The sequence below is a fragment of the Mycosarcoma maydis genome, chromosome 5, assembly GCF_000328475.2.
Source record: "Mycosarcoma maydis chromosome 5, whole genome shotgun sequence".
NCBI lineage: Eukaryota > Fungi > Basidiomycota > Ustilaginomycetes > Ustilaginales > Mycosarcoma > Mycosarcoma maydis.
In genome coordinates, this window is record NC_026482.1 from 893,121 (window position 1) to 909,175 (window position 16,055).

At 54.6% G+C, this 16,055-nt stretch overlaps 8 protein-coding genes across 8 annotated transcripts; 5 read left to right on the forward strand and 3 right to left on the reverse strand.

The window, feature by feature from the left end:
• Positions 1–149: 149 nt before the first annotated feature.
• Positions 150–863, forward strand: UMAG_11708 (D-tyrosyl-tRNA(Tyr) deacylase; the record flags this gene model as incomplete). Its single annotated transcript, XM_011390580.1, has 2 exons — positions 150–192; positions 283–863. The coding sequence occupies 2 exons, from the start codon at positions 150–152 to the stop codon at positions 861–863; spliced, it is 624 nt and encodes a 207-aa protein (XP_011388882.1).
• Positions 864–1,055: 192 nt separating this feature from the next.
• UMAG_11709 (uncharacterized protein) lies at positions 1,056–2,378 on the reverse strand (the record flags this gene model as incomplete). Its single annotated transcript, XM_011390581.1, has 1 exon — positions 1,056–2,378. The coding sequence occupies one exon, from the start codon at positions 2,376–2,378 to the stop codon at positions 1,056–1,058; it is 1,323 nt and encodes a 440-aa protein (XP_011388883.1).
• A 1,960-nt stretch (positions 2,379–4,338) lies between these two features.
• Positions 4,339–5,124, forward strand: UMAG_02336 (uncharacterized protein; the record flags this gene model as incomplete). Its single annotated transcript, XM_011390346.1, has 1 exon — positions 4,339–5,124. The coding sequence occupies one exon, from the start codon at positions 4,339–4,341 to the stop codon at positions 5,122–5,124; it is 786 nt and encodes a 261-aa protein (XP_011388648.1).
• Positions 5,125–5,405: 281 nt separating this feature from the next.
• UMAG_02337 (uncharacterized protein) lies at positions 5,406–6,854 on the reverse strand (the record flags this gene model as incomplete). Its single annotated transcript, XM_011390347.1, has 1 exon — positions 5,406–6,854. One exon carries the CDS (start codon positions 6,852–6,854, stop codon positions 5,406–5,408), a length of 1,449 nt encoding a protein of 482 aa, XP_011388649.1.
• A 712-nt stretch (positions 6,855–7,566) lies between these two features.
• On the forward strand, positions 7,567–8,493 carry UMAG_02338 (uncharacterized protein; the record flags this gene model as incomplete). Its single annotated transcript, XM_011390348.1, has 1 exon — positions 7,567–8,493. One exon carries the CDS (start codon positions 7,567–7,569, stop codon positions 8,491–8,493), a length of 927 nt encoding a protein of 308 aa, XP_011388650.1.
• Positions 8,494–9,266: 773 nt separating this feature from the next.
• UMAG_11710 (putative U3 small nucleolar ribonucleoprotein component) lies at positions 9,267–9,908 on the forward strand (the record flags this gene model as incomplete). Its single annotated transcript, XM_011390582.1, has 2 exons — positions 9,267–9,307; positions 9,401–9,908. 2 exons carry the CDS (start codon positions 9,267–9,269, stop codon positions 9,906–9,908), a joined length of 549 nt encoding a protein of 182 aa, XP_011388884.1.
• Positions 9,909–10,720: 812 nt separating this feature from the next.
• On the forward strand, positions 10,721–12,373 carry UMAG_02340 (ubiquitin-specific protease UBP6; the record flags this gene model as incomplete). The annotated part of the gene is made up of 1 exon (XM_011390349.1): positions 10,721–12,373. The coding sequence occupies one exon, from the start codon at positions 10,721–10,723 to the stop codon at positions 12,371–12,373; it is 1,653 nt and encodes a 550-aa protein (XP_011388651.1).
• A 283-nt stretch (positions 12,374–12,656) lies between these two features.
• UMAG_02341 (uncharacterized protein) lies at positions 12,657–15,854 on the reverse strand (the record flags this gene model as incomplete). Its single annotated transcript, XM_011390350.1, has 1 exon — positions 12,657–15,854. The coding sequence occupies one exon, from the start codon at positions 15,852–15,854 to the stop codon at positions 12,657–12,659; it is 3,198 nt and encodes a 1,065-aa protein (XP_011388652.1).
• Between the last annotated feature and the right edge of the window lie 201 nt (positions 15,855–16,055).

The window sequence follows — 16,055 nt, forward strand, 5'->3', positions numbered from 1 at the left end:
TTCGTGATTCAGTTGCAGCTGTAGTCACCCACGACCATAAACATAATTGAGTGGGGGTATGTGATGCATCCCTCCATCTCCATCTCCATCATCACACCAACTATCACGGTTACCCACTTCCAACACCAAAAGAACACGACTAGATCACCATGCGAGCCGTTCTGCAACGTGTCAAAGGCGCAACAGTTCACGGTGGGTCCTTGTTCCGTGCATAAGTCTTTCATGTTGAGGTCGATGGCTAAGACTGACATCCCATCATGACTCATACATCCACTTTGACAGTCGATGGAAAGCTCGTTTCCAAGATTGGACCAGGAATCGTAGCCCTGATTGGCATTTCGACCGAGGACACTGCAGCAGAGATCGTACCACTGGCGAACAAGATTCTCAACACCAAACTATGGAACGAGAACCAGCAAGCGGGGCAAATCACCATACCCTCGCAATACGAGCCCGAGCCCGAGCCCTTGTCCTCTACCAGCGCCTCTGATCCAAATGGCTCGGTACCCCCGCCTGTCACTGCACCAGTCAACGGCGAGTCGAGCGGCGAAGGCAATGCGAGGGCAGAGCAAGTATGGGGAGGCAAACCGTGGAAACGATCCGTTGTCGAACTTGGCGGAGAAGTGCTTTGTGTGTCTCAATTCACGCTCTTTGCTCGAACGGTCAAGGGCACAAAGCCAGACTTCCACCGTGCCATGGGCGGCGATTCGGCAAGGGTCATCTACGAAGCGTTGCTCCACAAGCTCGGTGACAGCTACTCGCACGAGCGCATCAAGGATGGCGCATTCGGTGAGATGATGGATGTTTCGCTGACAAATGATGGGCCCGTGACGATTTTACTGGATACCGCCGAGAAGAAGTAGATCATCACCCTCTGTATCGACTAGTTTGTACCGGGCATGCTGTTTATAGATCATGGCACGCCGTCAAAGCCGCATTGGAACACCTGCAGATGTGCTTGGTAGGGGTGTCGCATGTGAGCAAACAGCTGCGCTACTCCAGTCACACGTGCGATCGAACGAAAACTGAATAATAGAGGACGTCTCGGAGGGGCTCTATCCGATGCTGGTCTGAGCAGGTGTCGCCTTTAGTTTTTCGACATCAGCCTCATCTATGAGTGTTGGTTTTTCGAGGCGTGCAATTCCTGCCGTCGCAGGAGCTGATTCTTGAGGCTGCCTGTTTGCATCGTCTCTCTCTTTTCTCCGGAGGAATCTGCTGCGATGACCGCTCTGCCACCGAACTGGTTCCTTTGCTTTGAATAGACTGCATCGCTTCTGGTCCGCACAAGCACAGCTCTGCAGCGCCTCCTCAGCCCCTATTTCACCGGAAGGCGACCCCCAAACATGCTCCAAGCCTGGCCAAGGATTGTCCCGAACATGCTGGACCTTTTCTGGCCAGCACCTGGCAAAGTCTTTTGCCACCATCCAGCGAAAGACGCCCCCAGGTACCTTTATATCTGCGCCCGCAAGTTGTCTCCGTGTTTCGATTTCGGTTCTGGTCGCTCTCGCCAGCTCGTCGTCTGAAATGTCCGAGGGAGCGGTGATTTCGGACGACTGAGCATCCGTGTCAAAGACGACTTCTACGAAGTTCCCCAGATCGACACCGAGGCGTTCCGGGAAAAGAGCCAATGCCTTCTGCACCGCCCCAGTCTTTGATGTAGAGGAGTTGGTGCCTGAGATTGCTGCTTGCGAGTTTGCGGATGCTGTGTCGCGGTTTAGCAAACGAGCCAATCGAGTGACTTGAACGAGCTGTGCAAGGAAAAGCCGTCGTCGGTGTTCTGCTTTCTGCCGTTTCCGTTTGGCGCGACGTGCTTTGGCTTTGATCCGCACGTCCAGTGGCGGTGGCTTCTGCCGAGACGGCCCCGGTTGACGTGGTACGGGCGGTGGCAGGATACCATGAGTATATTCCGCAACTTCTGCCCAGCTGAACGTCGATTTCGACTTGTCGAATTTTGAAAAATCATCCCTGTGGTGGTCCACTCGGTACAAGCCGGAAAGAGAAGCTGGAAAGTCGGAATCCCGTGGGTGGATCAAGTCTAGGCGCCACGGCGTAGCTCTAGATGCTGGCTGTTGCACATACTCGGGCGCCCTCGTTGTGCTCCCAGTTTTTTGAGATTCGGTGGACTCAGCAGGATGGATTTTGCTGCTAAGACTTTGCCATGGTAAAGTACAAAGAGCTGTTGAGAGTTCCGACCTTGAGCTTTGATGCGCGATGTATACTGACGTGTCAGAAATTTCTCTGGTCGATGTTGGCGACGATAGCACTGACGGCTGTGTGGATGACTGCATTGCATCACAACGTGTCCGGTGAAACTCGTCCCAAAGTCGCAGTTTCGTGATGCCCATACCGAGCGGTACCGCACCCTCGAGAGTGGACATCGTGAGAGGAAAGATGCGAGCTAGGCAAGCGGTCCCAAGGAATGGTGTGCTTGTTGCCTTTTTGAAAGATCGACACTACGTTGGCCGAGGACACGCTAGCCCACACAATCCGACTCGGTTTGGCGTCCAGCATGTCGGTTAGTCGGTAACTTGAAGCCTCGGCTAGCTTTCCGGTCAGTCACTGGCGGTCTTTAACGGCCCGATGCGTCCAGCTGCTCATCTAAGCTTGAGCAAGCGTTTCACCTCTAGCTCAGCTTACAGAAGGTTAGGATTTGTACATCAAGTCACACAGAATATGAAATTCTGCTACCCTCTTGAATGAGCAAATAGAGTAAGAAAGTTTCGCTGACGTAATGATGAAAGGCTATGGTACCGGCTGAGCTTGTCTAGCCGCGGCTTCTTCAACGGATTGGTCCACAATCGACAACCGTAACAGCCCTCTCACTGGCATGTGGCGCTCGTTTACGAGGTTCCAGTCGGTTGGTACGATATGCATGGTGCGCTTGAGGTTTCAAACGGTTCCAAGCAGTTGGCTCAAAGAGTCTACAGTGAGCCGCAGCCAATATGTTGTTCCAGTAAGTTTTTAGCATAAGCCGATGAACGGCCAAAGTCGATTGTCTCGTACCTGCAGGCACTCCTTGACAATCTTGGAGCTAGCTGAACTCGAGGCAGTGTTTGGTCTCGTCGACATACCAAGTTCAAGCCCACTTAGGGCAATCTGTATGCCTCTATTCAAAAAGGTACTTGAGAGTGTTCCCACACTGCAGATCATGACATGTTCCACGAGCTTCTGCTCCGATCCTACAGAGCATTAGAAAACTGATGACCTGCACATGAGCCAGCCCGGGCCTGTGATTTCAGTAGGATTGATTTGATTTCAATAAAGGTTCGGCGAAATTCAGTCACTTTTGGTCGAGCTTGATTCGGCGTAGGTACGTAGACTTCGTGAAGTCTGTAGCAGTAAAGAAGTTCGCTCTTGTTATAGATGTGAAGAGGCTGACAAGGACAAAGGGCCCAAGGCATCAGCAAGCATGTTTGTTGCATGCATACGCGTACTTCTCCTCTACATCACTGTATGTCGAATCGTGAATGCAGTAGTCGGTAGTAAGCTTCGAGCCTCCTTTCAACGGTGGAGCGGCAAGAGACACTTTGTCGATCTCGGCTGTTTCCCCTTTGTTCATAGTTGAGCTCGAAAGCAAGGGCACCAAGCGCTTGTGGTTCTCGCCCTACTGGTTCGGTCCATCAACAAACCGAGGGGATTCTGTGGGAGCGCCATGTGGATGGATCTTCCGTTGCTACCATAGTAAACGGAGTCAGTAGCAATCACACCAAGACATACCGTATCAGCATCGAGTGTGCAGTCTCTGAAGTGTCCACGTCAAATTGTCTGGTGCAGCTGTCACGGCTTGTCTGCGTGACTCGTGACTGCTGCTCCGTACACAGCCTCAAATCGAGAATGTGGTCGTGGATTCTTCCTAGTATACCGCGCGAGTGAAGCGTTTCTTCGGTAAAGTGAATCACGAATTATGCATTTCATCAACCAACCTCGCAAGCTCACGTGGGCCCGATCCGGCGATGGCCATCGTACTCATCGGCGCCTAGGTAGATATTGGGCTGTATCTTGAACTGACAGACCTACGTCACAGCCACATGCCAAAAATACTCTGCGGAAAAACACAGCACCATGCGACACTCCCAACTCCACATTTTTTTGGTTGGTTCACGGTTTGGCATGCTGAGTGTGAAAGGGCTGGCAGGCTTGCACGATGCGGCTGGCTGTGTGCGACTTGCCTTGTACAAGTACAGCTCATGAGCGTGTCTGGAAGGTACATCCATCTTTCTTTCCTAACACCATCATCATATCTGCTCCTCTGGCAGCTTCTCTTCCACACAGACACTACAACATCGGCTTCTCCCTGGTGGCAGCGATTCAACAAGCGTCAACGCATAGATCCTCATCATGGCCAGCTACCTCGCTAGCAAGGTGACCAAGCGCTTCGTTTCGGGCCAAGCCAAGAAGTACGAGCCCGAGGACCCACTATACGAGTTCTACACAGCGTCCAATGGCAAGCAAAAGCGTCGCAAGCGCGCGCTCCCACCGGGTCTTACACGCAAGCAGGCCAAGCTTCTAAAAAAGATCAAGAAACGTGCACACTATCTAGACAAGGGCTTCCATGTTTGTGGTCTGCGTTTCGGATGGACTTTCTTCATCGGTATCGTGCCCGGTCTTGGTGACATTGTTAACGCAGTGCTCAACCACACGCTCGTGGTCAATCCAGTCAAGAAGGAGTTCGATGACCGACCCGACTGGCTGATCCGACAGATGATGTTCAACAATGCTGTGGCGACGGGAATCGGCTTCGTGCCGCTTGCGGGTGATGTGATTATGGCAGCGTGGAAGACAAATTCGAGAAACGCGAGATTGCTCGAGGAATTACTCAGGGTAAAGGGCGAGGAGAACATGGCCAACGGTCTGCCCGACCTGACGCCTCGCTCGCCTCATGACTCTCAGGCTTTGCAGAATGCCGCGCAGGGATACGTGCAGCAATCCACAGGCGCGGCTGCATCCGCGACTTCGGCTGGAGCAAACAGCTCTGTCACCAACTCGACGTCGAACCTTGTTCAGGGCAACATTCATAAAGCCACAACGCAAGGTGTTGGCCAGGTGCACCAGCAGCCAATGCACGACACTTCGGCCGTGCCAGCGTCCGGCGCTGCTACCAAGAAGAAATGGTATTCTCGCTAAAGCAGACACAATGCCTCGACATTAGCCGCGTGACCAGATTCTCGATTCTTCGAACAGCAAAATACCGTTTAAACCAGCCGCAACCAACATCTCATCTCGAACCGATACCCTCACTCACGACTGTAAGCGCTTGACGCTGCTCACCGTAAAACGTTCTTTGTTCACACTTTTTGCATCGCCAGTAATCCAAAGCGCCATATGCCACAGAACCAGGGATTTGAAATGGGTGTGTGGCGGCTTGCATTTCTAATCGTGTGCTACGTCAACCGGGCACGTCTGGCTCACTTGTATGGAGTGTAGCGCTGCGATCGTGACGGAGTGGCATTGCGCGAGCCACCGGATCTGCTCGAGCCTGGGCTACTTGTTAATCCTGCTGGTGCCGAGATCGAGTTCAACGCAATCGATCCGGTCGACGCTACCTGGTGAGCTGAATCAAAGTTCCAGAAGCATAGATTGCCATCTTCTCCGCCAGTATAGAGCGTATTTGTGGCAGCGTCCCATTCAACCGAGCGGATAATATCCGAGTGCCCGTAGAATGTACCATCGCCTTGTTCAGGGAAAACCGCTCGAAGACGCCATGAACAAGTGTTGCTGGTGGAAGCGATTGTGGGGATCGAGATCGCGGCAAACGCACCTTCGGATCTGCCGACGAAGAGCGTCAATGTTTCGTCGAGAGAAGGATTCGGGAACGAGCCGAGTGCGGTAGACGCGTCGATCACGTAGTCGGTCGACCAAGGCGGGCGGAGTGAAGAAGACGAACGAACATCGGTGGTGGCAAAGATGGGCTCAAACTTGTCGGCATCAAACAGCGCTAGTGTCTGCATATCACCCACCGCCCACACCTTGCCCAGTGTACGACGACGTGCTTCGGTCTCAACTTGTATCAAATCTGCTTGCTCGTCAACCCCATCCATATGCGTGTCCATTGCACCTGCCGGTGAGCTTGACGAACTTGCTGCTGCTGAAGACGATGATGATGTCGAGTAAATCCATCCTGCTCTCGCAACAGAGTTGCCCGTGTTGCCTACCGAAATCACCGCATCCTCTTCCTCCGCAATTGTGGTGTCGATCGCCGATACCAAGCCATCCGTTGACCCGCTCAGCAAGATCCCGGCGTGGTGCGCGGCATCAGGGTGGTACTGAAGAACAGTCACGTCGTCGCTGTGCACCTCGTTGTACTTGCTCCTGGGCGCTGCTTTGGAACGTATGTCCCAGATGTCAATATCGCTGTCTCCATGACCGTACTGTTCGGTACCCACTACCACGGTATTGGCGTCATTTGGCGACGGTTCGACGCACAGATACGGCGCTTTCGACGTTCCCTGCAGCGTCCATACGGGCTTTGTGAGGCCTGTCCTAGTATCCCAGCAAGCTACGGTTCCATTCGAGACACTTGCTACGAATTCTCCGGCAGCTCCGGATGAGCAGCTCAAAGGCTTGGCTTGCGTAATTCTTGCATCCTTGAAAGCACGACACGACTCGGCCACTACGCCAGAGGTCTTGTCGATCAAGGTAAGCGTGCTATCGTCAGCAACTGCGAGTAGTGTAGGTGTTCCGTATGATGTTGACAGCGAGAGCAGGTGGGTAACGTAGGCGGGAGAAGCATTGGCGTGGGCATCGGGTGGTATCACTTGAACATGAAACGGTTCTTTCGCTCGAAACAGGTTGGGCGAGGAGGCGAGCGCTGGAGCGCGTGCTGCACCTGACAGCGTCAAGTCCATAGCCTCCATGCTTGTCGAATGTCTGCGCTACTCAGCAGGATGAAACGGGTGATGGGGAGGGGGGCAGGGGGGGCGAGCAAGGTGGTTGAAACCTTTGAGGAGCTCGACATGTCGGAGCAAGCTTGGAAGAATCAAGAATCTGAGCAAGAAACCAAAAAAAAAAGTCATGAGGTGAGTCGTGAGTCGTGAGTGTTGCCGGCATCAGACGCGAGAGGCGAATTCTAAATTTTGTGGGCCGAGATGGCTATCACGTGGATCACCGATGTTGAAGCAGTATGTTAAGTCGGCTTTCGAACCTATCGTGACCCAAGCATAGAAAAGTTGTGCGTCGGATCGGTGATTCAAAACGCAGCACAGCAAAAGAGTCACGAGTCGTGAGTGTGCGGATGCGGATGCGTCATTCAACAGGGGCATTCGTGATTATCCAACATACTTTGAACCCTGTGCTGAAGCTTTTATCATCGACCACCATCCTCGTTGCACAACTATCCATTCGACATCGCCCTGCACTGCTGGCTTTCCCTTGACTGCACACTACTACAACAACAACTTACGTGCGGGCTATTCTCCTCAATCTTGGCTGCGCCTCCAACACACAATTCCCACTAACACGGCCCGTAATCCCAACCACCGCGCTTGCACACTTCCCATCCTACAAGGCTGCCCATTCTAAACAACAGCGTCGTCGTCTTCTGCCGCTCGCTCTCCCTTCTCCAGCATAATGTCGTTTAACGATCTCGAAAGCGGCTCGTCTTCTCGGCAAGGTGGCTCTGCAGGTGGAGGAGGTGGGTCTCGCAAAACCCCTTTACCCCTGTACCGCGACGAAGTCTCCCCCTCGTTACCCCCCGAGTTTGAAAAGCTCAGCAACAAGATTGGCATCCAAATTTTTAAGATCAACTCAAACGTCACAGCTATTCAAAAGCTTATCTCGCTGTCGTCTTCCAATGCATCGGCCAAGGCAGCAGCACAGGACTGGAGCAAACGCATCAACGACTTGATAGAGACAACGCGCGAGCTCGTCAAGGATGCCACTACCGATATCAAGCAGCTTTCGACCTTCCCGCTCAGACCAACCAATGGCGGTGCCAAGCTCACCCAGGGCAAGCTGCAACGCGACTTCCAAGCTGCTGCGCTGCAATTCCAACGAGCGCAAAAAGAGGCGGTTGCAAAGACACGCGCCAAACTCGAACAGGATAAGCAGAAGGAACGGCAGATGATCAAATCGCGCAACTCACAACAGCTTTTGATCGACACGGAAGAATCGGATCGCTCCAATGCAACAGGTGGGGCCGAAGGTGGTGTCCAAGCCGAGGCGCTCGACTTGTTACCCGAAGGCCCCACTCAGGCAGATCTGGAATACCAAGAATCGCTCATCACTTCGCGCGAGGCCGAGATCAGAGAGATCGAGTCCGGTGTCCAGGAGCTCAACGAGATCTTTCGCGATCTAGGCAACATTGTGCAGGAACAGGGTGGCATGATTGACAATATCGAGTTCAACATCAATTCGATAGCCGAGAACACGGCAGGCGCAGATCAAGAATTGGTGGTGGCGCATGAGTACCAGAAGAAAGCGGGAAGAAGGTGTATCATTCTTCTGTTGATCGTTGGATTCGTAGTATCCGTTGTCTTGCTGGCTCTCCTCAATTAGACCGCCCAACGCTGTATGGATTCAGTGCATGAACGCGCATGAACGCCGCTTCCCGGGAGGTGGTGCAAGTGTACAAGGCCTTAACCTTGGCATTGGTCTATTTCGCCCCCCGCCCTTCCCCCCCTTTCGTGTTCTATGCTTTCATTCTTATGTCCTGTCGTTTTGTTTATCGTAATGGATTTCTGATGCTCGAGAGTTGTGTGTTCTGTGATGTTTGGAATGGGGGCTTACAGCTTCTTAGCGATACGCCGAGAGCCATGATAGAGCTTTGGACCCATATCGTGAAATAATCGCTGAAACCCTACACGAATCGTGGACACGTGGGAGCACAGAACCTTGCGATAATTCGTGTTTGTTGCTTTGAGTGGCCTCACAAAGCCGATCGAAAAAGTGGAGAGTGTGGTACACGAAAGAACTCGCAACGTGCAGTGCAACTCACGAACTCGTGACTGCAGTCAGAGGCCGAAACCCGAAGTCCAAATTTTTCAATGCAGGTTTTGGAAGAAGACGCAACAAAACGAATCTATGAATCACGAATCGTGAATGTAAGCTTTCGTTACATCAAGTCTCTCATCTCGACGTCTGCATTCGGTGCTTTCTTCATACACACGCGGCCGCAAAGTAACGGAGGACAGTAGATCAAGAGTCGTCTTGGCTTAAAGAGACTCGCCGGCAGACCGCAAAACCCACGACGACAGTCTAGCGGTATCTAACGCCTCTCAGGACTGCACATCTTTTCCGTCTTTGCCACCTCTCACCAAAGTATATCCAAGATGAGACAGCTCAAGTATCACGAGCAGAAGTTGCTCAAAAAGTGAGTAGCAGCAAGAACCACATTTCTGCGTGATGTTGTGTTGATTCTGACGCATTCGCTCGCCCGCCCGCTGCCTTCTGATCGGTTTTACAGGCATGACTTTCTCGATTGGAAGCAAGATGCTGGTATGCGCGAGATCAAAGTGATGCGACGATACCACATTCAAGACCGCGACGACTATCACAAGTACAATAAGCTTGTTGGCAAGCTTCGCCACCTCGCGCTGCGACTCTCTACGCTACCTGTGGCGGACCCTTTCCGGGGTAAGCACGAACAGGGCATGCTTGCCAAGCTGTACGACATGGGATTGCTGGATACGGGTGCCAAGATGTCTGACATCACCAACAAGCTCAACGTGTCTGCTTTTTGCAGGAGGCGATTACCGGTGGTCATGGTGCGATTAAAGATGGCCGAGACGGTGGGCCAGGCGGTCAAGTATGTCGAGCAGGGTCATGTAAGAGTGGGCCCGGATACGATGAGTGATCCGGCGTTCATGGTGACTAGGAACATGGAGGACTTTGTTACCTGGGTGGATACGAGCAAGATCAAGAGGACCATTGCGAGATATAACGATGAGCTGGACGATTTCGACTTGCTCTAGTAAGATCGAGCATCTTCCTCTGTCCTTGCTTGGAAAGAGTTCGAGCTCATATGTACTTGTTCCTGTACCAGCACCGTTCAGATCACCTCGTTCGACACTGTTATACTGGCCCTCACGCTCAACACACTCTCACGCATTGTATTTGTATCCATTTGTATAACATTCTCCCCCCAGTCCGCTTTTTGGAGGCGTCGTGCGATGCATGGTGGCGTCTCACTTGTGAGAATCCGGGTTTGTGCAGCTGCGTACCTTGCAAGATACGAACTTGCAGTGTGAGCTTTACGGTATCGTTGTTCATTACCGAACATAATCACGAATGTGTGATCAGTCACGAGTGCATGTGCCGCGTTGGCTGTTGGGAATATTTCACGGGTTGAAATTTTGACTCGACAACTCGTGACTCTTTTCGTGATTCGATTCACGCACGATTCACGATTCACGATTCACGATTATTCACGATTATTGTTGTGCAGTGATCGTACGGAATGCTTTGCAAGTACAGGACGCGTACTGCGTGGTTGCAGCTGGTGTTTCTTGCTGCGCAACGTGCAAGCACAAAACTCCACTTTACTCGTCAAGTTTGAGTCAAGTTGTGCCCAAATCACGAGTATTTATGATTTCTGCGCCACGCAGCCCGCACCAGCCAGCCAGCCAGGTCTCTGATACTGCCTAACAAGCAACGTCCCAAGACGTTTTCAGGTTGGTTCTTTGCTTTTCTTGCTCTCTGCCACACAACCTCCTTTTGCTCTTCTCGTTCGGTTTTGTTTGGCGCTGCAACCCATCTTGCGAGCGTTACCGCACTCATGGCAAAGATGGCTTCCACAATCCCCATCAAAGTCAAGCACAATGGCAAGCTGCACGAAATCAACCTCGACACAGCTCAGCCCGCCACTGCATTCAAACAGGCCATCTACGAAAAAACGGGAGTGCCTTCGGATCGCATGAAGGTCATGGTGAAAGGTGGCATGCTAAAGGACGATCACGACCTCACCAAGATCGGTGCACGCGCAGGACAGACGTTCATGGTCATCGGCACAGCGGGCGAATTGCCCAAGGCGCCTACGGGAGCGATTACATTCATTGAAGACATGACGGACTCCGAGCTTGCGCTAGCGACCAAGTCGAGAGTGGGTCTGACCAATCTGGGCAACACGTGCTATCTGAATGCGACGTTGCAGGTGCTGCGTGCGATTCCAGAGTTGCAGACGGCGCTTGGTCAGTTTGACGGCAACCTGGGCGGCGCGGATGGCGAACGCAATTTAACGGCTGCTTTGCGGGATCTGTACAAGAACCTGTCCGAGACCACCGAGCCTTTTCCGCCTTTTGCGTTCTTGACCATTTTGCGACAGGTGGCGCCTCAGTTTGCCGAGATGACGCGCGACGGTCACGGTTTCGCGCAGCAGGACGCCGAGGAGGTGTGGGTGCGAATCATCCAGGCGCTCCAAAACAGCCTTGATGGGCTCTCTGGTGAAGCTACGCTGGACCCATCGCGCAAATTTGTCCAACAGTACCTTACCGGCCACATGGTTATCAAACGGTCCACTGCCGAAGCACCCGACGAGCCAGCGTCGATAAGCAAGGATCCGTTCTCGATCTTGCAATGCAACATTTCGTCTACCACCAACGAGATGACCTCTGGCATTCTCGACTCGCTCAACCAGCAGGTCGAAAAGACGTCTTCGACGCTCAATCGCACTGCCGTGTACGACGAAACGTCACGCATCGATCGACTGCCCGCCTACCTGGCCACGCACTTTGTTCGATTCTACTGGAGGCGCGACATCAACAAGAAAACCAAGATCATGCGCAAAGTCAAGTTCCCGTTTGTCCTAGACGCTACGCCGTTCCTGTCGGACGAACTCAAGGAAAAGACCAAGCAGACGAATTTGGTCATGAAGAACATCGAGAAGGAGCGCGATGAGAGGGCCAAGATTCGCAAGAGGGCCAAGGCGAGCAAGATTGCGCAAGAAAAAGCGGCCAGGGAGGCCAAGAACGGGAGTGATGTGGGTATCGCGGATGCGAGCTCGAGTGGTGTTGTGGTGCGCGAAGCTGAGGCGCAAGATGGCGAAAGTGGTGCGCGCGCTAAGCTCGCGATGGTGCTGACGGAAGAGCAAGAGTTGGCTGAGCGCGCCAAGGAGCGTGAGGCGATTCGAGCATCGATGCATCCCGACTTGCTTGCTGATACGGGATGCAACGTGTCTGCGCTGTACGAGCTTGTGGGCGTTGTCACTCACAAAGGCGCCGCCGCCGACGCTGGTCACTATATCTCGTGGGTCCGAGCCGACCTCGATCAACCGCGCCATCCCAGCGCTCGCGATCTCGACCAATCCGACGCCGACCAGCACTGGTACAAGTTCGACGACGACAAAGTCTCGCGTGTCTCAAAAGACAAAATCCACGCCCTCGACGGCGGCGGCGAGGACAGCGTCGCCTATATCTTGCTATACAGGTCCAAGTCTCTCTAGTTGCACCACACACCCGAACGCACCCCCCATCCACTCATACTCTTGCCTCCTTCCGTCCTTCACCTTTCCCATCCCCCGACGCTCGTGTTGTTCGCGTGTTCGCTCGCCTCTTCCATCCATTTTCTCACACCATCGTCCAATCACGAATCGAGCACGTCCCACAGAATCATGCCATCTTTCAACATGACATCTTCGAAACCCAATGTAATCTAACTTATGAAATCTTTATCCGAGGCCAACTCGCCGTTTGATGATCTAAACGAAACATATATACAACTATCTACTAGCGCAGCTCGATAGCCACCGATCCACGACCAGCATACGTCAGCGCGGTAGCAAACACGCACAGCGAGCGCTTTTCGAGCTTCGTCGTCACTTCGGCAACATCAATGGCGTCGGTGAGGTGAGCATCGCTCGTCGTGGATCGCGCTGGAGAAGCCGGCACCTCGCTGGCAGGGCTAGCGACGAGGTTTGCGGTTGAGGATGGAGGAGACCATGTGAGGGTGGTCGAGACCAGCGGGTCGGCGGTGGTGGCGGTGACGATCGGTGGGGTGGCAGCACCGTCAGTGCGAGGCGATTGAGAGCGAAGCCCCGCAAACGAGAGGTGGAAGCCACTGCGCCCGTTGGACGTGTTTCGGCGCCAGAATCGTGGTGCAGGCGCTGCAACACCAGCAGCAACTGCACTACCGTTAGCAGCAGTAGTGACAGCAGCAGCAGCAGCAGCAGCAGCAGCAGCAGCTTCGGCCATAGCCGGATGTGCGAGCGTCGAGCTACGTCTGGGAGAACGACCAGAGGAACGACGTCCACGGCTCGTTGCACCTTCGGCGAGGTCGCCAGCTTCGTTCTCACTGCCGCTAGTGCCATCGCTGTTAGGCTTCTTGAGCTCAGGCACTGACTGCGACATTGCTTCAGGCGCATCGCTGTGCGCATCCTCATCCTCATCCTCATCGTCCTCCTCCGAGTGCAACGATCCGCCGCCGCGCGCAAGGGCCGACTTACCCCTGGACAAGGGTCCGGACACGGAGCGCGAAGATCGCACAGCTCCAGTCTTGCCACCGCCCGCAGCCGCCTTGTGCTCCAAGCCGGCCAGTCTTTCATCCTGTCGAATCGCGATGGATCTCCAAGCCTTTTCGATCTCAGGCTTGTATCGCAATGCAACGGCTTGAGCCCATTGCTCACCCCCGGCAAACCCAGCAATCGCTTTTTCGTAGTCGGTCCACGTGTAGCCGAACAAGGCAGGCGGCGCAGGCAGCTCGAGACGACCGGGAGCCATGGGAAGACGGTTGTAGAGAATGTGTAGGAGCAACAGGTTTGGGATCGCATCAAGGGCTTTAGTGACCTCAGTGCCCAGAGCGATCGCGGAGGAAGCAGAGTTGCCTGTGGGGTCAGCCTCGGAGTTACCGGGAAGACTCTTGAGCTGCTCGAGACCGGCGCAAATGGTGGCCGGCTCACGCTCGAGCGACAGCAACACAATGATGGTGCTGCGCAGCGCATGCATGGCCTCGGCGAGTGCGGCACGCGCAAGTTCGTCCTCCTCGTCAGGATCGTAAGCCGAGAGGTCAAGAACAGGCTGATTGGCGCCGCCAAGGCTTGCACCGCCGGACGAGAACAAAGCAAAGCGGGATCGCTTGGTATCCTTTACGGTCTTCTTGGACTGCGTACCTGGTTTGCGCAAAAACCCATCGCAGAATCGAAGCATCAACTTTTCAAAGGTTTGGAGCTCAGCGAGTTGGTGTGCACAAAGGCGGGCGCTGACGAGCGAAAAGGGTGCGATCGAGCTCAAGCCAGACGCGGTAGCACAGTACGAAGGGCTCTGGCGACCCGAATCGGAAACGAGACTGGCAGGATCCAGGCTTCGACGCTTGCTGCGGCTCGAGCCTACACCAACAGCCTTGAGGGCTGAGCTGAGCTGGGCAGGTGAAGGACTACGCTTCTGGTTGACCTCGCCCATGAGACGGTCAAAGGCAGAAGCGCTGGCAGCATTGCTTCCCGAAAGCAGCTCCGAGGCGGCGTTGATGGGCAGTGCGACGGAACGAGAGGTGAGGATCATGAGACCCTTCCAGATGACATGAATGGCAACAGAGATGAACCAAGCTTCGCCATCCTGGCCACAGCGTTCCTCGATGCGAGGCAGCAGGAGCTTGCGAGCGCCTTCGAGACGTCCGTCGAGCTCGCGTAGCCAGGCCGAACCGGGACCAGTCTCAGGGACGCGATGAGGCGGAGACATATTGCCGGGAGTCGTGGCTGTCAGGGCGGCGGTGGATGCAGCGGCAGAAGGAGGAGGAGAAGCAGTGCGACTGTCACCGCCTGAAGAAGCGGCGGCGGCGAAAGCAGCGCCACCATGGGTGCCACTTGCCGAAGTTGTGGAGGGCGAAAGCGTGACTGGGCTGACAAAGGGAGTGGGAACGGCGGTGGAGATGCATCGCGCAATGGACTGCTTGGTCTGCGCCAGGATGGGCTGGATGATGTGGAGGATGGTGCCCTCCATCCTCTTGCGAACAGGCGTGAGGATCTCGGAGACAAAGTGTGGCATGCCGTCGTGGACGGCACCATTCTCATCAGCGATAAGCTCTCCGTGCGCGTCGCGATCGCCCTCGATACAACGCTCGAGGCTGTCCTCAACGATCCACTCGAGCGTGACCAAGCCGAGGTTGAACTCCATGGCGGCGGGGAGATGAAGACCTTCCTTTGCATTGGTGGGAATGCGGACTGCGCCGGGATCCTTGGTGGGTGAGACGAGAAGAGAGTCGATGCGAGCGGCAAAGAGGGTGAGCGCCTTGAGGATCTGGCGCGAGACAGCACGCAAGAGGTAGGCATCGACGGCTTCAGCGTAGCGAAGCTCACCGACGACGAGTTGAGTGATCTCGATGATTTTGGCCTTATCAGGAAGATGTTTGCCTTCGTAAGTGATCTGGTTGATCTTGGGAGTGGTAGGGCCCTTGGCTGCCGCAGCGACGTTGGAGGCTACCGAAATGGTGTGGGCAGCAGGGGCGCTAGCGGCGGCGCAGGGGACAAAAGCCTTGTTCACGAGGTCGCTGAGCCGGAGCGAGAAGTGAGTAAGGTGCGACGGATCCGGCGTAGAAGGTGGACCCATGAGAGCGCCAGCACCGGCGCCGCCGTTGATCGAAACGGAAGCAGCTCCGGTAACGCTGTCGGCCACAGGCACAGTCGAGGGCGACTGAGGGGCGGAAGCGCCGGACTTTGTTCGACCGAACGACATGAGGTCGACAGCCTTGGGCTTGCCGGTAGTGAGCGAAGCGAGCTGGCCGAGGCCACGACCGAAGCTGGAAGAACGCTTGGGCTTGACACGCTCAGCATCAGCACTGGCATCGGGATGACCAGGCTCAGGAGAAGGCCTGCCGCTGAAAGAGGCAGCGTGGACTGCGGGGAGGGGTAGCGGCACCTCGGAGCAAGGGGTGGTCTCGCCAGCGGCGCCAGAGCCTGTGTCCTTGTTGCGTCGGGGCAAGGCAAGAGCCACCATGGTAGAAGCAGCAAAGGTATGAGATCAGATGGCTGCGTGTAGATGGCACCCGAGATGGAAGGCGCGGAGAGAATGAGATGCGTGACGGCAGCGTGATAAAAGAGTAAGAGAGGCAAGAGAGGCAAGAGAGGCAAGAGAAGAACGACTATCGAGTCGAGTCAAGGAGGCTTGAAGGTGGTGCTGGGATGCGGCAAGGTAGCG